At 46.1% G+C, this 27,673-nt stretch overlaps 1 protein-coding gene across 2 annotated transcripts in view; it reads right to left on the minus strand.

The window, feature by feature from the left end:
• Positions 1 to 27,673, minus strand: part of VILL (villin like) — a 354,049-nt gene that overhangs the window by 172,189 nt on the left and 154,187 nt on the right. For both annotated transcript variants that reach the window (XM_069647691.1, XM_069647690.1), the window contains exon 3: positions 21,995 to 22,069. In XM_069647691.1, the coding sequence (XP_069503792.1) occupies positions 21,995 to 22,069 (75 nt within the window). The remainder of the gene's footprint in view (positions 1 to 21,994; positions 22,070 to 27,673) is intronic.

Raw genomic sequence — 27,673 nt, forward strand, 5'->3', positions numbered from 1 at the left:
GATTGTAAGGCTTTAATAATGTGAGTTAAAAGCATGTTTCGGGGAGGGGTATGAACTGGGTGGGAATGGCCATGTGGGTTAGCATGGCCATGGACATTCAATGGGTGGGCACATAACCAAAACACCTACAATCTGTGTATCCCTCCTCATACGTTATTTCCCCCTATCTGTATTGTAATGCAATAGTTTTGCATATAGGTGGTGCAAGCACCACCTAATAGCCCAAACTAAAAAGAACTAGGCATACATTTAACATTCTCAACAGATTCCAACGTGAAGACACACTTAAGAAATGCATATACATAACGATTGCTACATAAACTGCAAGGATAACACAGAAACGCCACTGCATTTTCTTTTAATCTGTATGCTGTATACAGATCTAAGAATTGCATATTTGAAAGCTCTTTTTATAAAACTTGGTGTTAGGAGTGCCTTGGAAGCAATGCATACAGGCAACAAATGACTGCTGACAAGATGGTATTACTAGCGGTATCCACTTTTATTCATAAAGCATGGCTACGAAGACAAACGTGTGAAGTTACATCTACTCTCTGACCTGTTATTTCGTAGCTGGTGTTATTTTATGGTTTAAACCTATTGACATATATTGTTATGCATATATTGTGTCATCCATTATTGTTATTTATCACTTTGTGCCCAATGAACTGTATAAACTTGTGTTTGCTTTTTCATAGCAATGTTTTACGAATTGTAATGTATTGTGTTTTCTGTTCGTTGATAATGTGTCACACTGCTTTTATGATTTTGCACGGAAATCAAGCTAAATGAAATGAAATGCATATGCCAGCCTAAACGTACAGGCAATTTCTCTTTAGACGAGCACCCTGCGCATCAGGCTCTGGTTAGTACTCAAAGAGCACTTTTCTTCCTGATGTGAAGGGTGAGGGAGAACTTCCTTCAGGACCATTTTTGTCACAATAGCAATAGAGCCTAACTAGTGTATGGCAATGTACATTCGTGACCAGCAGTATAGCGTCATTACATCACTACTCCCCTGAACAGCCTGACTGGTGTTGGCTACCAGAATGTATTTCAGAGGAATTCCGATTCTAGTCCAACTTCCTGGTGGAAGGGTCTGCATAATTATGGGTTCTAAACTGGGGTCATCTGTTTTGATGGAAATGTCCTGACTCCTTTGCTGTCCCACTTTCTTTTGTCCTTTGCTTTAAGGTATTAGCTATAGGCAGTGGAGTAACTTTGCTGAAAATGTTGGGGGGGACATGACATCTGAATAAAAGGTGCCCCAGCAAAATAAATGGGGACAAAATGGTGTGTCATGAAAGTTGGGGGGGACAAACACCCCTGTCCCCCCCCCCCTAAAATTACGCCGATGGCTATAGGCAGTGTTTCATTTGTGAAAAAATAAGTACCAGGGCTCAAATATTTTCTAGCACGCCCAGGACACATCTGCGTGGGTAGCTTCCCATTCAATGTTGCCACTGTTCCCGGCGAATCCCATCAGTGTCAATATTTATGAGGTTAAAGCTGCACCTCTCACTTGCTAATTGGCGTTGATGGGTGTACTAACTGTGGCAGATATGTGATTTACAAATTCCAATCAACATAACATAAAATAATGTACTTTTTGTGTCTTGATGTGAGTCAAATGTTTAAGTGTGTCTTTAAACACAGTCATTGTTAACATTTTGATCTAATTTTATAGGTGCTTCTTAGGTGACTGAAGCTAAAATGAGAAAGTTGCCAAAATACCAAATAATAATTGCACGGAATCTGAGACAATAAGTGCCGGGGCTCCTAAATAAGAGCCAGGGCTGAGCCCTGGCAAACACCTCTATAAATTATGCACGGTTATAGGATTATTACTGATATGGGCCAAATGTTGATGGATAATGTTATTACACGTCACCCCATGAAATAAAATAACCTGTCTGTACTAAATAATATAGTGATGGGCATGTTGTGCTCTTGTAAAGAGAAAATGTTTCAATTAAAATGGCCAATCGAGCTGGCTCGATGTAGTGTGTCTCCATTCAAGTATTTGTCTTGTTATAAATTTGGTGGGAGTGGGGGGTTCCTGGATGCCTTATGCCATGCAAATGCAACAATTATTGTGCATCTCTGTTCACTGATGTGGCTACCCGCCCACATCATGATCCTTGCTTCTGTTCCAGCGGGGACTCAAAACACCCACAACATAACCTTTCCGTCAGAAGCAACACTAAAGAAGAACAAGTTACTCTCTTAACTGGTAACGTTCTTTCGATGGGATGGTCCGACGACGTATTCCATATCTATGACAGCTAACCACCACAGCTGTGCTGCTTCGGAACACTTTCGGCGTCTGCGTCCTGCGTCGATGACGTCGATACACTGTCCTCGAGGGCCTCCGTCAAGCCGACGTCACCGGATGTTATAAGTAGGACGCACGACGCCCGTAGCCTCAGTCGTAGTTTTTTCCCCCAGAACGTGTGGCACCAATCTTCTGCCAGTATGACCACAGAAAGCCTTGTGGAAACGTAAGCTGCAATCGCATAAGAAATTGTGTAGCCGGGCAGGTAGGGAGGGAGCGATATGGAATACGTCGTCGGACCATCCCGTCGAAAGAACGTTACCAGGTAAGAGAGTAACTTGTTCTTCGAGGGGATTGGGTCCTCCAACGTATTCCATATCTATGACAGACTCCCAAAGCAGTACCAATGTATGGAGGAGGGAAAAGAATTTAGAATATAGAAATTTAGAATGCCCAATCAAATTGCAGAGTAAAGGACCGCCTTGCCAAAGGCCAGATCCTGCCCATGGATAGAATCTAGGGAGTAGTGTCTTACAAAAGTATGGACCGAAGCCCAAGTGGCTGCTTCACAGATGTTACGAATAGGAACACCCCTCTGCTGACGGTAGAGGCAGCTATACCCCTAGTAGAATGGGCCCGTAATCCTACCGGAGGGTCCTTACCCGCCAAGCGGTAACATTCACAAATTGCCAAGATAATAAATCTAGACAAAGTCTGCTTAGTAACAGCTTGTCCCAAACGCCTTCCAGCGTATCCAATAAAGAGCTGATCGTCCACTCTGACCCGGGACATGCGTGAAATGTAGAAACTTAAAGCTCTCCTAGAATCCAACCTATGGAGCCTCTCCTCTTCCTTACCAAGATGCGGAGGAGGATAAAATGGCAGAAGAATGACCTTCTTGCTTAAATGAAATTCCGACACCACTTTCGGAAGAAAGGAAGGACGAACCCTAAGGACAACCTCGTCCTTTTGAAACACCATGAAGGGTGGCTTAACAGAAAGTGCCTGCAACTCACTTACTCTGCGAGTGGACGTAACCGCAACTAAAAATACAGTTTTAAGGGTTAACAGTCTCAAAGGACAAGAATGTAAAGGCTCAAATGGAGCACCCATTAGGAATTTTAGAACAAGATTCAAATCCCAACCGGGCACCTGGAAAGGTGACGGTGGAAACACATTAGTGAGTCCTTTCAGAAACTGAGAAATTAAAGGAATTTTGAAATAAGAATACTCCTCAGACGAGCGCTTAAATATGGACAGCGCCGCCAGGTAACCTTTAATGGTACCCACTTGGATGACCTTGTGGGCTAAAGAAAGCAAAAAAGACAGAACCCCAGGAATGTCACATGAAAAAGGATCCACATTCTTAACCCTGCAGCAATCGCAGAACTTTCTCCAACGGCAAAGGTACAGGGACTTTGTTGCAGGCCGTCTGGCCGAAAGCAACACCTCCATCACATCTTCAGGGAGGTCCCAATCCTTATACCTCAACCTTTCAGAAGCCAAGCGTGAAGGTTGAGAGATCTGACCTCTGGATGGAGAACCTGACCCCCCTTCCGTGAGAGCAGATCGTCTCGGTAGGGAAGACGATGTGGAGGGCCGATTGACAAGTCGAGAAGGTTCGGGTACCACGTTTTCCGAGCCCTTGCAGGAACAACGAGGATCATCCGGGAAGCAAACCTCTGCAACCTCCGCAACACTTGCGGGATGATAGGGACTGGAGGAAACGTGTACAGCAGTGGGAAGGACCACTCCACCACGAACGCGTCCCCTAAGGGTCCTCTTGGAGGAAATTCCCGCGAGCAGAACTTCTCGCACTTCCGGTTGACACTGGAGGCGAAGAGATCCACTTGTGGGGTCCCCCAAAGGGCGAAGATCTCCAGGAGAATCTCCTGAGCCAGCTCCCACTCGTGAGAGATCGCGCTCTGCCTGCTCAGAGCGTCCGCCGTCTCGTTTTCATCTCCGGCCAGATGAACTGCTGAGATCGAAATTTCCTGCTGGATGGCCCAGAACCAGAGCTGCATCACCTCCCTGCACAGAGGAAGTGACACTGCCCCCCCTTTTTGTTGAGGTAGTGCATGGTCACTGTGTTGTCCGTCAGAATCAGGACATTCTTCCCTCGCACAGTCGGCAGAAAAGCCTTCAGGGCAAGCCTGACGGCCCTCAGGTCCAACACATTGATATGGAGTCTGGACTCCGACAGATGTCACGGCTCGCTCCCTTCGCTCCCGTTCCCGCCACTTGGGGGCATGTTTTGGGGCTTCTTCCCTACTGGACATTTCCTCCGAACCTTATGCTACAGTGTCCTGATGAATTGGGAGCGCTAAAACCTTATTTCCCAAATTACTTCCCTTCCGGATCCATTCCAGGTTTTTGGCAGCCAGCATGCTACTGCTACTATAATCGAATGACTATGCTTCCCAGAATGCCTGGCTCACTGCCTCACCTCCTCCCTTGCAGGACAAGGCTGGGTGGAGGATAGGCAACACCTGTGGCTGCAGGTGCAGCAGGCGACACGCCTGAGGGGTGTGCTCGTTAAGCAGCTTTAAAAGCCTCAGTCTGCTTCAGTCCAGCGCTGGTCATTGTTGCAGCGTTCCTGTCGTGACTGGTCCCTTGTTCCTGGTTCCTAGTTTTTGTGCCCAGTTCTAGTTAGTGTTTCTTGTTCCTTGTCCTGGAATTCGTATTTGTATGCCTAATTGATTTCTGCCTTTTGGAAATCCCTTTCTCCCTTTCTCTGTCTGCAGGCAGCCTTTCTCTGAGCTTTCCTTTTGCTGTAGCCCAATTGCCTGTGTTCACTGTTTCCTAGAAATTGCCCTTTGCTACTGAAAGACTTGTTGTATTAATCTTTTCTTTACAGGTTTAGTTTCCTGCCTTTTCACCTTGGATGGGTGGGAAAGTTTCCCTTTTGAAATCGTTTTCACTGCTCCTGATCCTTGCCTTCTATTGGGATCCATGCCATGTTTTCCTTTACACTTTTACATTTATTTCCTATTTTATTATTAGGTATGGGAAGCTGTTGTAACTAGCCCCTGTGTGATTATCTTTTGTTTTCCACACTGTACTATTCCTTCTTGCCTCTTGACTTGGGTTTAGGTATTTAGTCATCCTCACTCTTTGCCTTTTCTGCCTTCTGGGTTCTTGTTTGATTTACAGGGTTGTGGGTTAGTACTGACTTCTGAGTGGTCTTTCCGGTCCTCGTGAATACGGACATCCAAGTGGTCTTTCCGGTCTTCGTGAGTACTGGCATTCATGTGGTCATTCCGGTCCTTGTGAGTACTGTTTCCAAATTCCTTATCCAGTACCGTCTAGAGTGTCAGCTTACAGATTCTGTCCCTGCTTGCCCTCTACGTGGGCTTAGCGCTGTCAGTATCTGTAATAGCATAGTGGGTAAGGAGTTTGCCGACTTTCCTTTCAGTCATAAGGAGGTTCTAAGTGCTTACCCTACATTCCTTTTCTTAAAGTGGTATACACGAGTCTTGGGTATTGAATGCACGTTGTTATATTCAAGGTTGTTTACTGTGTATTTTGTGCACATTTCCCCTGCCATATCCATCGCCTTCTTCCTTTCCTGACAGAATGACCAGCCGTTGTTCCCGTTCGAACATGGCCAGATTACGAAGGAAAGGCAGCAAGGCCTTTAACAAGTCTATACAGAAAGCTTCCCTTACAATTACCCGTGAAAATCGAATCTCTGCTCCTGACTTAAATGAACTCCTTGACACGAATGGGTATTTACGTGCAAAGTATTTTTCCCACTGGGTGGCCCATCGTACATTGCCTGATCCTAGCTCTGTCTTTAATTCTGATCCAGAGTCTATGTCCGCACAAGCCTTAGCAGTGGAAAACAACACACTGCAAGAATTTATACACACAAGTACCTCTGTTATTGAACCCCATGACTCCGGTTGTGCTTTACCTCAGATTGAACAGTTTCATGATTCAAGCATGAAGAATGGAGGGGTTCCTTGCATATCTTCTGTTTTCTGCCCTCAGTCTACAGCTTACTCCTCTGCACAGATTCTTACTGTGGTCACTAATGCCAAGGGGTCTGATGCCAATAGTCTTCTTAAAAGAAACATAGACCACGTCGGTAAGAGAGAGTATAGATCACAAGACCTGCAAGCAGTAGATGACAATATACAATCAATGCACTTCCAGATGGCTAGTGCTGGATCCAGCCCTGATGCCACCATGCCTTCCCCTGTGCCTACTGATAGGGATGTACAGTTAATGCGGGACATGCTAAAAACAGAATTTGAGGAGTTAAAACAAGAATACATTTCCTTAAAAGAGGAGAATAAGATGTTACAGTCTTTTCTGAATACACCTCCAACTTTATCCGTTGATGAAGTGAATACTGTTCAGTCCCTGAGTGCGGAGACTTTTGTAAATCATGATACTTGTCAATATGTAAGATCTATTGGGAGTGAAAGTCTTTTTTCAAGCACAGCGCTTATTCAGGGCACAGGTTCTGACAACTGTCCTACCGTTTGTCAGGAATTGCTGTTAGTTGAAGATTCACAAGCCACTCCTTTACCTGAAGCTTCCTGTGTAGCAGTTTGTCATAACTCTGAGCTTGAACACATACATGCTTCTGATTTCCAAACACAATCCACAATGGTGGCATACACAGAATCTGTCACAACTGTAGGCTTAGGTTCTGCCCTTGATCTAGCTGCTGAGACTGAAGTAGACATTCAAGCTGATGTGGAAAACGATGCTGCCTCTGTGTTCGCTCTTCCTTCTGCCAATTTCGGTCACTGCGAGCAGTCAAAGACAGTGCAGAATTCATGTTTTGATGGACTCATTCCACAGATTACTGAACCAAAAACCCGGCAGGCGATCCCTGAACTGTTGATTGTTAATCAGCCACTTTCAGAAGCTAAGACAGAGGAATGGTCAATTGACGAAATCCTGATTAACAGAGACTTTACTATGGTGATTCCTCTGGTTGATTTTGACTTCTACAAAGGAAGAGACTCTGTGTCATCCACTAAGGAGAGGGACGGCAGGGGTACAGCTCAGACTTTGGTTACTGGTGCCAAGGGGTCAACTGCCTTAAAGGGGCTTTCCATTTCTGAACCACAAGTGTGTCTGCCGACTTCTGGGACTTCAGACTGTCCTCCTACTACCATTGACTCTTCAATAATCCTGTCCACAGCTCAGCAGTCATCGTTGGCACACGTATCTTCGATCAATAAAGGAGTGCTATGTCTGCCAGTCACCCAAGAGCCTTCACCATGTACGCAGTCAGAGCCAAAGACCTTGACAAGTTTGTCTTCAGTTAACAAGACGGCTCCAGCTTGCATGCCCTCAGCCTCGGAATTTCCTTTGGCATGTTTGTCTTCGGTTACAGTGACTCATCCAGCAGATTATCCTTCAGCCATGGAGCCTCCGGTAGTACATTCTAGGTGCATGTCTTCGGTCCCAGAGCCTACTGCTAGTTTGGCTTCAGTTCATGAGAGACCTGTGACCTGCTCAGCCTCGCTGCCAATATCGGAGGTGTACCTGTCTACACTGTCAGATCCTGCTGCATATTCCTCTGCTCCAGAGATTCCTCCTGAATCCCAACCATTTACTGATGAACGTTCATCTTGCCCTTCTTATGCTTCAGGGGGATCACCAGAATGTCTGCCTTGTACACAAAACAATTCTCCCAACTACTTGACTGTAGCATCAGCGCCTCCCGAATATGCAACATCTGAGCCTGAGACTTCTGCCAGCTCTCTCTTCAGAAACATCAAGCCGGCTCACGACTCGGGAGGGCCTTACATGCGAGGCCGCTGGACTTGCCTGGAGTATTACGAGAGAGAAACGGATGCCATCCACCATGGCCCAGTCACCGAACGAGTAGCCGACCAGGATAGCGGGCTGGACGGTCCGCGTTTGGAGTCCGGTTTGGATCAACCGCTTGACAACCCTTTTGTTGCCGGATCCCACATGAGTCTGAGGGAAGGGACGGGCACGGCCCTCCAGCTGCAGCGCCAGTTGGGTACTAGTAGCCAAAGGAGGGGAATGTCTGCTGCAGTTCAAGATGTGCCTGTTTTTGCTCCCGCTGCTAGTATGCCTGATGTTCCGAGTACTGTGTCTAACACTCCTATCAGTATGCCAAACGTTCCTGCGGTTGTATCCCACGTGCAACAAGGTGGCTACTTGACTGGCTACATGACTGTCGATGGGAGTGCCAGCCTCGTACTACCCATTGGATTTCCAGACTTCCAAGGCAAGGAACTTATGCAGGCGAATCTTTGTCACTTTCAACCACAAACCTTTACCCAGATGGATGACAGAGTATTCGAACCTCTGCCTCAGCCGCCACCTTCCTCTTCCGAACATAAACATTTCCTGAAACCTACTGTTTCCTCACCTCCTGTGTGTCCACTCTCGGCAGTGAGGCTAACAGAACTTCTACCATTGTCTAAGGCATGTAGCACCAGCCTGCCTCTCTCCTCAAGGATGTATGCATATCCTCTTCCAGTGACTAAGCTTCCTGGACCTTCCAACTCTGCTTCGGGTCCTGCAAGTCCTTCATGCCTTTCTTCGACCCATGAGTCTCTTCCTCACCGAAAACCCACCTATGGCTCTTATAGACTGCGGCCTGCTTCTATTCATTCCAGTCCTTCTGCTTCTGCCCGTGGGTCATCGTTTCCGTCAGTGCCACTTCTGAAGACAAAGCGCTCCTGTCATGGAAAGAAGATTTTTTGTGCGAGTAACGGCCGCCTGGAGTCGGCTGTGGAAGGGGGTATAGTGTCACGGCTCGCTCCCTTCGCTCCCGTTCCCGCCACTTGGGGGCATGTTTTGGGGCTTCTTCCCTACTGGACATTTCCTCCGAACCTTATGCTACAGTGTCCTGATGAATTGGGAGCGCTAAAACCTTATTTCCCAAATTACTTCCCTTCCGGATCCATTCCAGGTTTTTGGCAGCCAGCATGCTACTGCTACTATAATCGAATGACTATGCTTCCCAGAATGCCTGGCTCACTGCCTCACCTCCTCCCTTGCAGGACAAGGCTGGGTGGAGGATAGGCAACACCTGTGGCTGCAGGTGCAGCAGGCGACACGCCTGAGGGGTGTGCTCGTTAAGCAGCTTTAAAAGCCTCAGTCTGCTTCAGTCCAGCGCTGGTCATTGTTGCAGCGTTCCTGTCGTGACTGGTCCCTTGTTCCTGGTTCCTAGTTTTTGTGCCCAGTTCTAGTTAGTGTTTCTTGTTCCTTGTCCTGGAATTCGTATTTGTATGCCTAATTGATTTCTGCCTTTTGGAAATCCCTTTCTCCCTTTCTCTGTCTGCAGGCAGCCTTTCTCTGAGCTTTCCTTTTGCTGTAGCCCAATTGCCTGTGTTCACTGTTTCCTAGAAATTGCCCTTTGCTACTGAAAGACTTGTTGTATTAATCTTTTCTTTACAGGTTTAGTTTCCTGCCTTTTCACCTTGGATGGGTGGGAAAGTTTCCCTTTTGAAATCGTTTTCACTGCTCCTGATCCTTGCCTTCTATTGGGATCCATGCCATGTTTTCCTTTACACTTTTACATTTATTTCCTATTTTATTATTAGGTATGGGAAGCTGTTGTAACTAGCCCCTGTGTGATTATCTTTTGTTTTCCACACTGTACTATTCCTTCTTGCCTCTTGACTTGGGTTTAGGTATTTAGTCATCCTCACTCTTTGCCTTTTCTGCCTTCTGGGTTCTTGTTTGATTTACAGGGTTGTGGGTTAGTACTGACTTCTGAGTGGTCTTTCCGGTCCTCGTGAATACGGACATCCAAGTGGTCTTTCCGGTCTTCGTGAGTACTGGCATTCATGTGGTCATTCCGGTCCTTGTGAGTACTGTTTCCAAATTCCTTATCCAGTACCGTCTAGAGTGTCAGCTTACAGATTCTGTCCCTGCTTGCCCTCTACGTGGGCTTAGCGCTGTCAGTATCTGTAATAGCATAGTGGGTAAGGAGTTTGCCGACTTTCCTTTCAGTCATAAGGAGGTTCTAAGTGCTTACCCTACATTCCTTTTCTTAAAGTGGTATACACGAGTCTTGGGTATTGAATGCACGTTGTTATATTCAAGGTTGTTTACTGTGTATTTTGTGCACATTTCCCCTGCCATATCCATCGCCTTCTTCCTTTCCTGACAACAGAGACCAACGACCGCCTGACTGTCAACTCGTTGGCATGAGCTTCCCATCCCATGAGGGATGCGTCCGTCACGATCGTCACCTCCGGCCAGGGTAGCCAAAACGGAGCCCCCTTCATCAGATTGCCTTCGTCGGCCCACCACAGAAGGTCCTGGGTGACCGAGGGCGGCACCTGAACGGGGTCCGACATTCTGCTGAAGGACTGTGACCACTGCATCTTGAGAGCCCACTGCAGAGATCTCATCCGCAGTCGAGCCTCTGGCACCAGAAGAATGCAGGATGCCATGAAGCCGAGCAACCTCAAGAACTCGAACGCTGGGAGACTCTGGGCATGTTGAAACTTGTGCACTATCTGCAGAATGTGATGAGCCCTCACCTGGGGAGGGAAACACTGCCCCAGGGATGTGTCGAGCACTGCTCCGATGTACTGGAGCCGCTGGGTTGGCGTCAAGTGGGACTTCTTTAAGTTGAGGGAGAAACCCAGCTTGTGAAGGGAGTGGCAGGTGACTGACAGATGATCCAGGACTTGCTCGGGAGAGCGCTCCCTGATCAACCAATCTTCCAGGTACGGGTAGACGTGAATCCGCCCTTTCCTGAGATATGCTGCCACCACCACCATGAGCTTGGTGAAAACCCTCGGGCGGAGGTCAATCCGAATGGCAGGACCCGAAACTGAAAGTGTGAGTCGCCAACCGCGAACCTCAGGTACTTCTTGTGCTTGGGATGGATCGGCACATGAAATTAAGCGTCCTTGAGGTCGAGAGACACCAACCAGTCCTGAAGTTGAAGGGCCTGGAAGACTTGAGAGAGAGTAACCATCTTGAACTTGCCCTTCCTGAGGAGTTTGTTCAAACCACGCAAGTCCATGATGGGTCTCAACCCTCTGTCTTTCTTTGAAATAAAAAGATAAGGTGAATACCATCCCTTGTTCCTCTCCGCTACAGGCACCAGTTCTATGGCGCCTTTCTCCAGCAGGGCTTTGATTTCCTGCGCAAGGAGCGGATCCGAACTCTTCAAAGAGAGATTCCCTGGTAGATTGTCATGAGGCCTCTGCCAGAAAGTAAGACAGTAGCCGTGGGCTATGATCTCCAGAACCCACACATCTGAAGTAAAGGCACGCAATTCTACAAGATGCTGCGCCAGCCTTCCCCCAACCGGCAAACCATGGGACATGGCCTCATGACTGAGCTGATGCGGCTGCGGCAGTGCCTGAGTGTAGAGAGGCAACTGCCTGAGCGGCCTTGGCACCTCGAGTACCTTGTTTTCCACCTCTGGTACTCCTACGGTGGCCCCTTTGACTTGCAGCTCCTCTCGATCTACCAAAGGATGAGTAATATCGAAAGGAACCTCCCCTCCATTGCTGTCCCCTAGGACGAAAAGGTGGAGGTTGGCGAACTACAGTGCTCAACGACTTCACTGCAGCTTTGGAGGTCTGCAACCTCTCAAGGCTCCTGCCATGTCCAGACCCGACTGAACGGATTCACACATGGCATCCTTGCCATCCTGAACAAGAGCAAGAAAGCCATCCCGTTCCTCCCCTTTGGGAATATGTTCAGCCGCCAAAGAGGCACAATTCCACAGAGTATGAGTGAAATGTGCTAAGGCACACACAGAGTTGGCTGCCTGTAAAGCCATAACCCCTGAAGAAAACACTTTCTTCGCCCAGCCATCAAAACACTTTTTGTCCCTATCAGGAGGGATGGTAGGGTACGACGCCTGTTTTGCTGGGGCCATAGCCACCCACACCACCAAACTCTCCGGAGTGGGGTGCGTAGTCAAGTAGTGTGATGATCGTGAAGACGAATCACCCCGTTTTTACTTTCTCCAAGATGGCCGCGCCAGGGTGTGACAGAAGACCCAGCAACGGTCTAGTTGTTCCTCCTCTTCGAGCAACGCAGGATCCGGAAGTCACTTCCTCTTCGGTATATCAAGCGGGAGTTCCTGAGGACCAGCGCGTTGCTACTCTCTTAGGAGTACCCAAACGCTTAGTGAGTTTAGCGATCCTGCTCTACGATCTATCCTTGTTCCCATTCCTTAACATTCACTTATCCATCCTTACCTCCGTTTTGTTCTTTCTTCTGTCTACTCGCAGCCTTCAGCAAACAATCAGTCCGAGGCTCTCGAAACCAAAACTTCCAAGCCACGCCCCCTTGGTTCGCGACTTATCTCGGCTTCGTCTCACGCTCCCTTGGCAGGGAGACTCCCCATCTAGTCCTTTTCTTTGCTACCATCCGTTGTATTTTTGCACAGTTTATGTATTGTGCTTGTTATTACAGTGCAGTCCTTTACACTCGAAAAGGCAGTTCCCGATCGCCTGCCGTTTCTTTGCCTCAGACAGTTGAATGCTGTCACGTAAGGGACATATCTTCTTTTTCTGTTTATCCTCCTTCAACCTGTATCCCTTCTAAATCTTGTGTTTCCTCTACAGTATTGAGAACACACGGACTCTTCTTTTCCCTGATACTAGACGTTTCTATCTAGAGGTTCTTATGGTAATTTCGATCCTCTCATTACAGTATTACTCCTGGCTGTGTCCTTTTTCTCTTTTCATCCTGAAACTGATTCCCGTGTCTCTATTCCTATATCTCTTCAGCATCAAAACAGCAAGTAAAGAAACATCAAGAATTCGAGACGGAGCTCCAGTCCCTTCCTGCCTGTCTCGCTAAGACAACGCTCCCCAGCAGCTCTTCCCAGGGTTTTTTCCCCCGTGAGGGTTTCCCTGTTATCCCTCCGGCGGCCAAGTGTTTAAACTGGGCACCGCAGGGGTTTCCAGGGGGATTCCTATAATCTGCAGGGAAACCGATTTATACTCCACACTTCACCCTTAACCTCCAAAACCAGATCAGAAAGGATTCAGCCATTCGTCCAGGTTCAGGTAGGAGATTCTACGTTCCATTTTGTTGCAATATATAAAGGCTGAATCATTACCGAAAACAAGTTTGTCTTCATTATAACAGTTAGCAACGCCAGAAAAGTTCAGAAGCTTACTGCCTTTAGCTATTGCAGCAAGGAGCCTAGGAATCCCTCAAAATGGATCCTCAACAGCAACAGCAGATCCAACAGTTAATTGCTGCAGTTCAATCCTTAACCACTGAGGTTCAGCAACTCCAGCAGGAGAATGCTGCCCTAAGGCAAAATCAACAACAGGCAGCACAACAGACTGCACAACAGGTAGCTCAGCAAGTGGCACAACAAGTAGCACAACATGCTTCTGCCTCTCATATTCCTCACTGTTCTGAGGTCCCTCCAGGACCCCTTCCCGGAGGACAATTCGATGGGAATCCACACAAGGTAAAGGAATTCTTAGATTCCTGTACCGTACAATTTGCATTCAAAAATGCTTTTTTTCATACTGATAGGGACCGTGTGGGTTACATGGTATCCCAAATGACCGGTCCAGCATTAGCCTGGGCTAAACCTCTAATCACCAGCAACAATCCCATATTAGACTCCTATACGGCCTACTGTAATAGTATACGTACGATGTTTGGCCGACAGGAAATCCGAGTGGCTTCCCAGGAACACTTACTGGACTTGAAGCAGGAGAACTTAGACATACTGGCCTACATAACCAAGTTTAAACAGATGGCCAGCGAAACTACTTGGTCTGATGACGCTCAGGTAACGATCTTTAGGAGAGGGTTGTCAGAAGAATTAAAGGATGAAGTATCCAGGGTCCCACGCCCTACATCTCTGACTGAGTTCATCGCTTTGGTCCTTCAAATTGACTATCGGATGAAGGAACGCATGTGTGAAAAAAGGAAAGGACGATTACCTTGTTTTTCTTCTAGTTCTAGCCTTCCTTCCTCTCCACGAGTTCCCCCAGCTGAGGAACCTATGCAACTGGGTGCTACAGCCAGGGGACCCCTTTCTCCCCAAGAACGGAATCCAAGGAAATCCCTTGGTTTATGCATGTATTGTGGTTCCAATACCCACACCGTACAGGAGTGCCCAATTGCACCACCAAGGAGATCGGGAAACCCAGCGCCCGGCCATAAGGAGAACCACGGTTCGGGATCCTAAGATAGAACAAGGTTCCTCACAAATTATCCACTCATCTACGTGCACTAATCCCTCAGATAATACCATGGTGGTGCTCAAGGTATCTCTAGCCTTTGGGGATCAAATCCTACATGATATTCCGGTTCTTATTGATAGTGGCGCCGCCGGGAATTTCATTGACAATCACTGGGCTTCTTCTCACGGTATTCCACGGTCTTGCAAGACAGAATCCATTCCCGTGGAAAGTGTAGATGGGAGTCCTTTGACCTCAGGACCCATCACCGACCACACCGGTCCCATACTGATGTCTATCTCTGCCCACCAAGAAATCATAGTGTTAGACATCATCCGGGCAGCCCATCACCCGATTATTTTGGGTCTACCATGGCTCAGGAAACATAACCCCTTCATCAACTGGACAGCAGGGTCCTTCTTTTTGGGGTCTGAATTTTGTCTGAACCATTGTATAAAGAGTCAACAGAAGGTTCAGTTAGATACTGATTCTGCCTCTCCAAAAGCTCAGGGGGTTACAACACTCAACCTAATCACAGGTCTTTCCAGCATTTACCACCAATACAGAGAAGTATTTTCCTCCTCAGAGTACTCCCTGTTACCACCCCATAGGCGGGATGATTGTGCAATCGAGCTGATACCTGACCAGCCGCTACCATTGGGCCAAATGTATATTCTATCTAATACTGAGAAGGATGTGTTGCGTGAATATCTCAGGGTAAACCTTATGAATGGTTTAATCACCAAATCTACGTCGCCTGCAGCCCCTTCCCTATTCTTTGTATCCAAACGAAACTCAACTGAACTTCGCCCCTGCATAGATTTCCGGGGCCTCAATAAGATCACCATACCGGATAAATATCCGATGCCCCTTATACCAGATATTCTGGATGCAGTTAAGGGGGCTAATATATACACCAAATTGGACCTCAAGGGAGCATATCATCTGATAAGAATAAAAGGAGGAGACGAATGGAAGACGGCATTCCGGACGCCATTTGGTCATTACCAATACCGGGTAATGCCTTTCGGACTCTCAAATGCTCCAGCTATATTTCAGCATTTCATGGACCACCTCTTCGCTGATTTACTCTTACATAACGTAATAGTATACCTGGATGATATTTTGATCTTCTCCTACTCCTTACAGGATCACGTCAGCCATGTGGAAGAGGTTCTCCGTCGTCTTCATCAGAATCACCTTTTTTGTAAATTGGAAAAATGCTCTTTTCACCAACCTCAGGTCACCTACCTAGGTTATGTCCTATCTTCCAAGGGTATAGCTATGGATCCTGAAAAGATTTCTGCTATACAGGATTTGTCCGTTCCTACCTCGGGGAAAGATATCCAGCGGTTTATTGGCTTTGCCAATTTCTACCGGCGGTTTATCCCAGGATTTTCTAGCCTGACCCAACCTTTGACTAACCTTTTAAAAAAAGGTATGTCTTTTTCATGGTCTGAGGAGAATGACCAAGTCTTTAGAAGGCTCAAAGACCTATTCACATCTGCTCCTATCCTGCTAACACCTGATCAAAATCGTCAATTTGTTGTGGAGACTGATGCATCACAATATGCTTTAGGAGCTGTTCTTCTTCAAACTGATGATTACGAGCAAGAACATCCCGTGGCATACTTATCTAAGACACTGGCACCTGCAGAACTAAACTATACTGTGTTAGAGAAGGAATTGTTAGCCATTAAACGGGCTTTTGAAGAGTGGCGTCATCTATTACTTGGAGCTAAGTACCCAGTTGAAGTACGAACAGACCATCACAATCTTCGTATTCTACAGTACGCCCAGACTTGTAACAGTCGCCAGGCCCGGTGGGCTCATTTCTTCTCTCCATTCAGAATTACTTTCACTTTCATACCTGGGAAAGATAACCTTATCGCTGATACTCTATCCCGCAAAGAACAACTCCCCAATGATTCCTTTAGATCAGAACCAATATTTCCCAGAAGGGCTTTAGGTCTACATACCGTTCCAGATTTCCTATCTCGACTGAGGTCTCAATCCAAATCAGTAGGAACATCTGGACTACCACCATTTACACAACCAGCATTGGTCAAGGAAGATGGATGTTATTTTTATGATCATCGAGCATTCATTCCTACGACCTCCCTTCAGAAGGAGATGTTGGATATGTGTCACAAGTCCAAGGTGGCAGGACATCGTGGAATCACTTCCACACTAGAAATGGTTTCGCGTTGGTTCTGGTGGCCCACACTACGGGAGGACATAAAGAAGTACATTGGGTCCTGTCCAGTCTGCCTGCAAAATAAATCACCCCGAAAACCCCCGTTAGGGTTATTGGTCAAGATGCCTCTACCATCCTGTCCTTGGCAGATAATCTCAACAGATTTCATCGTTGATCTTCCACCTTCAAGAGGATGTTCAGCTATTATGGTGGTGATAGATTCATTCACAAAAATGGCTCACTTTGTTCCCATCGCTGGGGTTCCTTTGGCGGCCCTGATGGCGCGAGTCTTTATCAATCACATTTTCTCATTACATGGCTTACCAGAAACAATCATATCTGATAGTGGGACTCAATATACATCTCTTTACTGGAAACACATATGTTGGCATCTTGGGATTTCCCGAGCTCTCAGTTCTGGTTATCACCCCCAGTCCAATGGGCAGACAGAACGACTCAATCAGACTCTGGAAGGATACCTTAGAAATTACATTTCTGCGGCTCAGGATAATTGGAAAGACCTACTTCCATTGGCAGAATACGCCTATAACAACTCCTACCACTCCGCCATTCACACCTCTCCTTTTTTCTGCTCCTATGGATTCAGTCCTTCATCATTTCCTACATTAAAAAGGTCGGAACACCAATTTCCCGACGTCGATCATTTAATGGATCAAATCCGGCAAGGCCACAAGATGGCAAAAGACACCTTGTTGCAGACCCAGGAGAAAATGAAGATGTTTGCTGATCGCTCTCGTACCCCAGCACCTAGTATCAAAACAGGAGACTGGGTGTGGTTATCCTCACAGTATCTTCCTAGACATCTTGTTCCATCCAAGCTCTCACCTAGGTATTTCGGTCCATTCCGGGTGGCTACTCCCATTGGCAGTGCGGCCTTCAGACTTATTCTCCCTAACACTTGGTCGCGTATTCACCCTGTCTTTCATGTGTCTCAACTGAAACCAGACAATCGAAGCTCATTTCATCCAACTGTAACAACTCGCCCTCCTCCAATTCTGGTCTCATCAGGACCTGAGTTCGAGGTAAAAGGAATCTGTGACTCTCGCATTCACCGAGGTCATCTACAGTACTTGGTTGATTGGAAGGGATATTCTCCCTCAGATCGAACCTGGGAACCTGAAAACGCAGTACGCGCACCTAGCCTCTTAAAGCAATTCCATCACAGACACCCAGACAAGCCGGGAGGGTCTGGACCTAAAAGGGGGCATACTGTGATGATCGTGAAGACGAATCACCCCGTTTTTACTTTCTCCAAGATTGCCGCGCCGGGGTGTGACAGAAGACCCAGCAACGGTCTAGTTGTTCCTCCTCTTCGAGCAACGCAGGATCCGGAAGTCACTTCCTCTTCGGTATATCAACCGGGAGTTCCTGAGGACCAGCGCGTTGCTACTCTCTTAGGAGTACCCAAACGCTTAGTGAGTTTAGCGATCCTGCTCTACGATCTATCCTTGTTCCCATTCCTTTACATTCACTTATCCATCCTTACCTCCGTTTTGTTCTTTCTTCTGTCTACTCGCAGCCTTCAGCAAACAATCAGTCCGAGGCTCTCGAAACGGAAACTTCCAAGCCACGCCCCCTTGGTTCGCGACTTATCTCGGCTTCGTCTCACGCTCCCTTGGCAGGTAGACTCCCCATCTAGTCCTTTTCTTTGCTACAATCTGTTGTATTTTTGCACGGTTTATGTATTGTGCTTGTTATTACAGTGCAGTCCTTTACACTTGAAAAGGCAGTTCCCGATCGCCCGCCGTTTCTTTGCCTCAGACAGTTGAATGCTGTCACGTAAGGGACATATCTTCGTTTTCTGTTTATCCTCCTTCAACCTGTATCCCTTCTAAATCTTGTGTTTCCTCTACAGTATTGAGAACACACGGACTCTTCTTTTCCCTGATACTAGACGTTTCTATCTAGAGGTTCTTATGGTAATTTCGATCCACTCATTACATTATTACTCCTGGCTATGTCATTTTTCTCTTTTCATCCTGAAACTGATTCCCGATTCTCTATTCCTATATCTCTTCAGCATCAAAACAGCAAGTAAAGAAACATCAAGAATTCGAGACGGAGCTCAGGTCCCTTCCTGCCCGTCTCGCTAAGACAACGCTCCCCAGCAGCTCTTCCCAGGGTTTTTTCCCCCGTGAGGGTTTCCCTGTTATCCCTCCGGCGGCCAAGTGTTTAAACTGGGCACCGCAGGGGTTTCCAGGGGGATTCCTATAATCTGCAGGGAAACCGATTTATACTCCACACTTCACCCTTAACCTCCAAAACCAGATCAGAAAGGATTCAGCCATTCGTCCAGGTTCAGGTAGGAGATTCTACGTTCCATTTTGTTGCAATATATAAAGGCTGAATCATTACCGAAAACAAGTTTGTCTTGATTATAACAAGTAGCTGGGGTCGCTACTGGCTGGATGGTATTTCTTCGGCAATGACTTGGTCACTGCCGGGAGACTCTCCGGAGCAGTCCAAGCCGCTGCCATCCTTCTTTGCAAGGCCATATGGAATGGCAGTACCGGGTCAGTTGGTGGACTTTGGTCAAGGATATCCATCAGGTCATCCTGCAGAAAATCCACTGGTGGCGCAGACCACCCCAAGTATTCTGTCACCCTCGACATAAGGCGCCAGTACGAGGACTCGGCATGCGTGCCAGGCTCAGGCCTACTGCACTCAACCTCCTGAGAGGTGTCCAGACCACTGGCACCATGCAAGGACTGATGCAGGTCTTCTAGCTGGCTATGCCTAGACATGAGTTCGTCAGGAACCTCTTCAGGAACCATACCATCATCAGACCCTTCATCCACCTCAGAGATGTAATCTAGAGGCTGGAATAAATCTCTGGATGAGGGCACAGAAAAAGGCTCGAATACAGGCCTCACTGACTTCTGCAGGGCCTTTCTCTGAGTTTCCACCGGTCTCCGGGTCACCTCCGATAAAGCCTCCTCGAAAGGCATCGAGGGCGTCGACAGAATCAGCGTCGAACGTGGCACCGACGGCATCGACACAGTCCTCGAGGGTGGAGCCCCGAGCGTGTCCTTCAACAGCCTGGGCTCCGATGGCGTTGACGGCTTCCTCGGAGGCGGAGCCTCGAGAGAGTCCTTCGACGGCCTCAGCGCCGAAGGCGTCGACGTCTTCTTCGAAGACCTCACATGCTCTGACGGTCTCGAGGGTGTCGAGGGCCAGGACCTTGAGTGGGCATGGCTAGAACGATCCACCTAGTCCGACCGGGACCTCGAAGGTGCCGGTGATCGCAACGACTGCTCGAGCCCAAAGGCGTGCGAACGGTATCTCTAGCACGTTCCCTGCCGGCGTCTTTCGACGGCACGTACGAAACATAGCCCTGCGACTGAAAAATCGCCATCATCTCCTTATGAAATGAATCCCATTCCACAGGTGTGGAATGCTTGTTGGGACAAGCAACCCGCCAACGGGCGGAGTCCTCGGACGAGGACGGGGAAGGCGACTGGTGACGGCGCTTCCGTGAGTGCCTCGAAGAGGCAGAGGAATGGCGGGACCCGCTCCCGGACCGAGACCCCATGGACTTCCGCTGACGATGCAGAGAGTCGCCCTTCGAATCGTCAGTTGAAAGCCCAGTGGATTTCGACTTCCGGGGCTTGGACACCTTACCATTATAAAGCTTCTTCTTACGCTCCTGCAAGGCCTTCGAAGTTAACGACTGGCAATCATCACAATCATCTGTGGCGTGGTCCTCACCAAGGCACCAGAGGCAGGCGTCGTGCGGGTCCGTCAGCGACATCTTGGAACCACAGTCCCGGCACTTCTTGAAACCCGGTCGCGGGGTAGAAGAAGACAAAGACATCATGGAAATCTTCACAAATGAACAGGTTCGAAGAACAGAAAGAATGAAACTCAGACGAACCGAGGCGCGCCAGGATCTCCGAAGCAAACACGTTCGTGGAAAAAACGGAACTGAGGCTACGGGCGTAGTGCGTCCTACTTATAACATCCGGTGACGTCGGCTTGACGGAGGCCCTCGAGGACAGCGTATCAATGTCATCAACGCAGGACGCAGACGCCAAACATTTTCCGAAACAGCAAAGCTGTGGTGATTAGCTGTCATAGATATGGAATACATCGGAGGACCCAATCCCCTCGAAATGCGTTTTAGGAGGAAACTGAAGCTGCCACTATGTATTTCAGACAAGGTGCCCATTGACTTCCATTCTGGAAAATCCTCCAATACAATAACAAGAGGACGTTTTCATGAACAAACTTCTAGAGAGATTTTACTGAATACACTAAATCGTGGGGTGCCAAGAAATCATTAATTGTTACTCATGATTCTGGCCCATATAAAAATTGTCTTACCACTAATTAGTGGCTTTAGACTGGTTCGCTTTATTACGTGGAGATACTTCGACAGAGCAGGGGCAGTTAAATAGGGTCTACATATTTTAAATGTTTTTATTTATTTGAATTTATAAAGCGCACTGGCAGCCCAAGGGCATCGAGGCGCTGTTACATGAGATTAACTTAGTTACCTGTTACAGGTGCAAGCGTTGCTACTGGTTTACAGTGTGCATAGCGAACAATGGTTGGCATAGATTAATAAAGACTTTGTTAATTGGATGGTACATACAAAACAGATCAGATCCTAGAGTGATAATGAGCGATCACGAGGAAGTTCAGATGAATAGGCGTGTTTTCATTTCTTTGCAGACGCTAAGTGTGAGGCGATTCCCCTGCTGTGTGGAAATGGAGTGGGGTGAGCATGTTTATTAAGAGCAAATACTATTGATTGCACCCAAGCATGGTATTGCAATTTACCTTGTGGGTGTGTAATCGTTCTATAAGAACAAATACTCCTGATTGCACCCAAAAAGGATATTGCTATTTATCTTGTGGATGTGTAATAGTTTATATGAATAAATACTGCTGACTGCACCCAAACAAGATTTTGCAATTTATCAATTTATCTTGTGGATGTGTAATCTTATAAAGGATCTCCACCATCAGCCTAATTACTCCATATTATCACTTTATCCTATATAGTACACTTTTAGATGGATGCAAGATCTTCCTTTATACGGAATATTATTGATATGGCAAAGAAAGGGTCACTGAGAAAACAATCCTAGATACATCAACTGCAACAAAGAGATGTGATCAGGGGTATGCTGCAGCGACTAACAGTTAAATAGGGCCTATTTATTTGCAAGGTTTCTATTTCCTGCGTTGAAGCGCCACAAGCACGTACCGCTGACAAATTTTGCTTGATACCATCATCACGGAGGCAGTCAGGGCGCAAACGTCAAATAGTGAGAGTACAACCATAATTGATACCCAGAACCTCAACACCGCATTGGGTGGCATAAACTAAACACAACTGCACGGAAAGTCGGACATACTCACATGTAACAGGATGTAGCAATCACCTTCGAAGAAACTTCCGTAGGCTTTTTCCGGGAGGGGAACCATTTCCATTTTCTGTAACAAGAGAAAACGTTTTTTTTTAAATAGAAAAAACTGAACAACAAAATGGTGCCCTGGTTAGATTTAGGAATATGTCTGCACACCCGCCTTTCCTTAGGGACAACACCCCTTTTTGCTGATCAGCGTAATATTTGATCTTGTGATCCGTTCTAAACCTGCAGGTTTTTAGGTAAATTAAATGAGTCCCATTGAAATTGAGTAACAAGAGCACCATTACATTGAGAAATAATAATTCCCATTATTTACTTTGCTTTAAACCATCAAGTCCCGTGATAACAATTGATATGTAGAACAAGTTGTAATTAGGATATGTGGGCGCGTTGATGAAAATGTAAACCCTACTAGGTCCACTGGGACCGTCATATCACTTTGTGATGCACCGGGCAAGCTAAACCAGTACTAGCATGTGGACAGGAAGAACATGTCCACAGTTACAAAACAGTGAACAGGTAGAGGCAGCACACAGGCAATACTTCCGCCCCGCCTCTGAAACACATTTTCCTTTGATGGTGTTTGTAGATCCTGGCACTTAGGCCAAATTGTCAGTATAAGTCCCACCTTCCCAGATTGTGGTTTTACCATGCTGTTTGCCATCAGCTTGTGAATGATATATATTTGACAATAAAATCTAGAAAAAGTTCTATAAAAAGTACCAGGGAAGCGGAAGTGATTGGGTTTTTCAAAATGTTTGTATTCAGGAGCAACTTTACATTTATTCTGCATTCTAAAAAAAAGCATTATAATATGGCATTAATGAACATACATTATGTTTAAGAGGTGGTAGCAGGGCAGTGAAGTATGTTATGGAATGGTACTGGGATGTTAACCACGTACCACTGCGTCTGCTTGGCCTCCAGGAGCTCACGGATAGATTGAAGCATAGCCAGTGGAACACAATATTTGATGAGGATAGGAATCTTTAAATCACACGAGCATTACATTCTGCATTCTGTGATCTTGATTTCCATGTTCCTAAATCCATGAAAAGTGTGGCACGGAGTCGAACCAAGAAAGGGGGTTGGCTGGACCTCCAATGTAGAGATGTGTAGAGGAAGCTGGTGGACGCTATACAATCAAATGCTCCTGACAAATACGAAATTGTGAAAGGGATGAGAAAAGAATATAAATGCACCACTGAGAAGAAAAAAGCAAGCAAATTGGAGGAATGCTGGAAGGTATTTTTGTCTGCCTTTAAATTGAAAGATTTTAAGGTCTTCTGGAAAATTGTTATGGGAGGTTTCGAATGTCACAGTAACCCCTTTGAATTTGCTATTAACGAAGACGATGGTTTAATAATTTCCCAAATGTATATGATGAGGACTGGACACCACGTAATACAGCCAGACTCGTGGAGTGATAATATCATCTTTGACACCCTAGAAATCACAATAGATTAAATATTCGTAGCAATTGGGAACTAAAAATCAGATAAGGCTCCCGGCCCATTAGTGTGTCAGCGGATATTTCTAAGACTGAACTGATGGTCTGGGCACCTTATTTCTTGCAACTATTCAATGCGGTTTATAAGTCTAAGTAAGGTCCCAGCAACCTGGAAAGTCGCAGAAATAGTCCCTATCTATAAAAAAAAGAGGGGATGTGACAATCCCGGAAACTGCTGCCCAATATCCGTATTGGACGCCAGTAGCAAAGGCTTTGGGAAAGTCCTCTCACTAAAATTAGAATCGTAGATTGTGCAAACTAATGCAACAAGTCACTTACAAGCAGGACTTTCCAAAGATATTAGTACAATAGATCAGGTATTGAGACTTTAGCTTCTGATGAATAAACGCGTAACTCTCCAGGTATGGACACTATGCCTCCTTTTTGTGGATCTCAAAACAGCCTTTGAGGGAATTCCAAGACAAGTACTATGGATAACCCTCAATCAAAAAATGTTCCCCGTTCTTTACTGAAGGTTATCATAGGGCTGTACAATGAGAGTTCCATCATGGTTAGATGGGGGATGGGACGTGAGTGCACCAAGCCCTTTATGGTCGGAAAGGGCAGAGGTGCATATCAGCCCCCCCCACTTTTTAATGTATTTTTGGATGACATTGTAAACGAGCTCCCAATACTGAATGCAGATACCCAATGCTAGGTGGCAAGAAATTGCAGACAATGTTTTAATTGTATTGACCATAATGTGCATTAAGAAATTAAGTGACCATTTCTTTGAACATTGCAAGAAAAATGGCCTGATACTCAATTCCCAAGAAAGTAAAGTAATGTCATGTGGGAAAACTCCCAGAATTAGAATTCACGTGCATCTAAAAATGAGAGCGGAAAAAGTAGATGAAGTACCAGCACTTGACTACTTAGGTATAATGTGTAGCCAGAACAATACATGGCTAAATCACATTGAACGGACCAAACGGACACTGGGGAGAAAATGTAACATGATTTTCCACTTTTCGAAGAATTTTGGAAATAATATCCCAGCAGCAGCACTTGAAGTGTACAGGGCACAGGCTGCTACTGCTGGCTGTGTTTTATGATGCTGAAGTATGAGGCATTTCCCCTGTTGCGAAACTGGTAGCCACTGAAAATCTATTCCTAAATAGATTCTTGCTGCTACCTACAAGTACACCAAATGCCATTCTAAGATTAGGGCGTGGTCTCTCCTCGGTGGAAGGCCAGGCATCTTTAAAACGTTAAAACAGCCTTTGAGTCACTGTTTGTGCCAAAGGTTCTGTGAAAATAGCAACACATCCTGCGAGCCTTCGCTTCTTTGATGTGCTCTACCCTGTCACTGACTTCATGTGAGTACAGTTCTTAACAGGACGGTAAATACCACTCACTGTGAACCTGAAATGAATACAGGGCTTGGTCAGTTCCCTGGGATTAGCATCTATTTACCATCTATTCAGAGTGAACAGGTTGGAGCTCAAAGGCATCTCACTCAGGTGTATTGCCCAATTACATTCAATACCAATCATTCACTGTGGCAATCAAACATCTACCTCACTCACTTTCACAATGGCTTTCAACAGCCTCTCTAAATACACATCTCAAACAACGCAACTACAAACATGAATCCGGGAACACAAAACATTTCAATAACAAAAGATGTTTGTGCCAGTGTACACAGAGATGGACATTAATGTATTCTTCATGCATCCATCTTCCACCCGATGTTCCCGAATGAAATGACCCACCGGTTTCGACGTATGAAAGAAATACAACGTCTTCATCAGGGGACCAACATACGCAGGGGACTTAGCACAAAGTTGCAGTCCGTCGAGAAAAAAAGGCGCTGGCGCACGGACCTTGCCCCGCAAACAGAGCCCTTATCGACCTGTTTCTCAGTGAGAGTAAATTTACTCACATATCAGGGACACAGACCACAACGGCAATGGTTCCAAATCAAATCTCCCTTGCAAAAATGGAGAATTAGGCACCGGAATAATTGGAGTGAGTTGAATTCTTCAGGGCTATGTCCAATCTCATTAGGCTGGATAGCAGGGTCAGGGACCGGACCGCCACGGAGATGAATACTTCCTTCAGTGGAACGCAAACATTTCCCGCAAATGTGAGCACTGGTAAGTCATCAGTCCCTTATTATGTAGCTCCATTGAGTGCCTCATGATTTCTATAGGAGGTTCACACTGTCATTAGCACGTGAAAGAGTGTACAATTTAATGCCTGTGAGTGATGTGCACCCCAGCACCACTATAACGGTGCAGAGCACCCCACACCTCTCACCCTCACAAAGCCATGCAGCCATCCACCTGTATTTCCATCCACCTGGTTGATGCCTTGATGCCTGGGGCATGCATTGAGGGACGGTTTGGACTGTGTCTTTGGAGTCTGGGGCTGTGCAGGAAAACGTGTGGGCAAGGAATGTTCCATATTCTTATGGGTTGGGCCAGGTATCGAGCAGAGCCCCGTAGGGTGAGAAAACATCTCCGGCTCAACACCACCATAGACCACCTCCCTCACCTAGTCAGAGAACACGTCTGCAGCTTGCAATGAAGAGCTACAATAGAGTGAGCCAAAATAACAGCAGTCCAGCGATGGAGTCCGAGAAGTAGGAGTTGAAGGGACTTGCTGTTTATACCTGCGTGTCTCCATTTGTGGTTACTGGGTGTGCATGTTCTTGCGTCTTGTGTATGTGTACACAAGTGTGGTGTCTCGTCATGGGCTGATATTCTTTGGTAAACAAGTGTCCCCAGGCAAAACATTTAGAGATGACCATTACGATTAATGAACAAGAATGTATCTATGATTTAGACAAACACACTGAGGGCCTGGATCACCTGTTTGAACGGAGCCCACTCATCACATGAAACAATTAATAACTTTTAAGGGTAACAAATGTTGTTTGAATCCTAAGATACTTGGGCCTCTTAAAAAAGGGAAACACAACCTTCTCCGTACTCTGTATTCAAGTTATCACTAACTGTCTGGGCAGATATGTATGCATATATATAAGATTATACCTATTATGTTTATTAATCTCGAGTATATACTTGCTTGAGTAGGTTTATGTCAAACTGTAGTTATGGTGAAACTTCACAATCATTTGAAATACTTACATAAATAACTCGCAGATCAAACACACTTGACTGGTGTCTGGTGTCTTTTATGTGGCATTACAGATACCATGGTTTGAAACGTATGTACCAAATATGGCAGTCCAACATGTAACGTGCAACGAAATATGATGTTATGCCATCGTGATGCTGTTAAGATGGTATGCAATGACATGACCACGCGTATATACAAGGGCTAAAATGGCACCACATTATGGTGTTCACCTTGGCACTGGAGTATTCCCTCATTGTGGAAACCTTTTAAATCAGGTATGGTCATTATAAAAACGTGTTCGTTAGATAGTGCTTTCACCAAAGAGCTTTGAATAGAGTATTTTATATCCAACTGTGATTATCCAACCGCAGATGGCACTCATTTAATAAGTTCAGAAAAATAAAAAGCTGAGTTGGCCTTGCCAGGATTCGAACATTTGACCAGCAGATCACATCGGAGTATCTTACCAACTTTGAATATGATAAATAGGCAACGGTCTGCACAATGGCAGCTTTTTCTTCCCAACTCCCTAATATTCTGCAGCTGGTACATCAGGGGTGGCAGTTTCCAGAAAGGACTGGAGCATGTTGGTATGAAGGTTAAATAAAATTGGTGCTAACACACACCCCTGACATGTGCCCCTACATCTTCCTCCAGAATCATAAAGTACCTCGCATTCAATGTTAGTGGGCGGCAACATCATTACCTTCAGCAGCTCTTGTGGAATGTCAACATTCATCAGGATTCTCCATATTTGTTCCCTGTCCACCAGGTCGTATATGGTAACCTCATTGCTTGGACTGTATTCTGAGATTTTCAACATAACATTTAGCTTTTAATTAGCCATTCCCAGTCCTTTCCTGAACCCAAGTTGGGCATCACCCAAAATGTTAAAGGATGTCATACACTCGACTAGCTGTACTCTTAGCACGAGCTCAAAACCTTAGACGATCCATCCAAAAGAGAAATTGGTATGATTTATCACCCTCTTTGAAAATCAGAACTATTCACCCCTCACTGACAAATTGCAGGGATTCATTATAATTATTTTTTTAATAAAGTGCTTAATAA

This window comes from Ambystoma mexicanum, chromosome 2q, assembly GCF_040938575.1.
Source record: "Ambystoma mexicanum isolate Mex_15411 chromosome 2q, UKY_AmexF1_1, whole genome shotgun sequence".
In the NCBI taxonomy this organism is placed as follows: Eukaryota; Metazoa; Chordata; class Amphibia; order Caudata; family Ambystomatidae; genus Ambystoma; species Ambystoma mexicanum.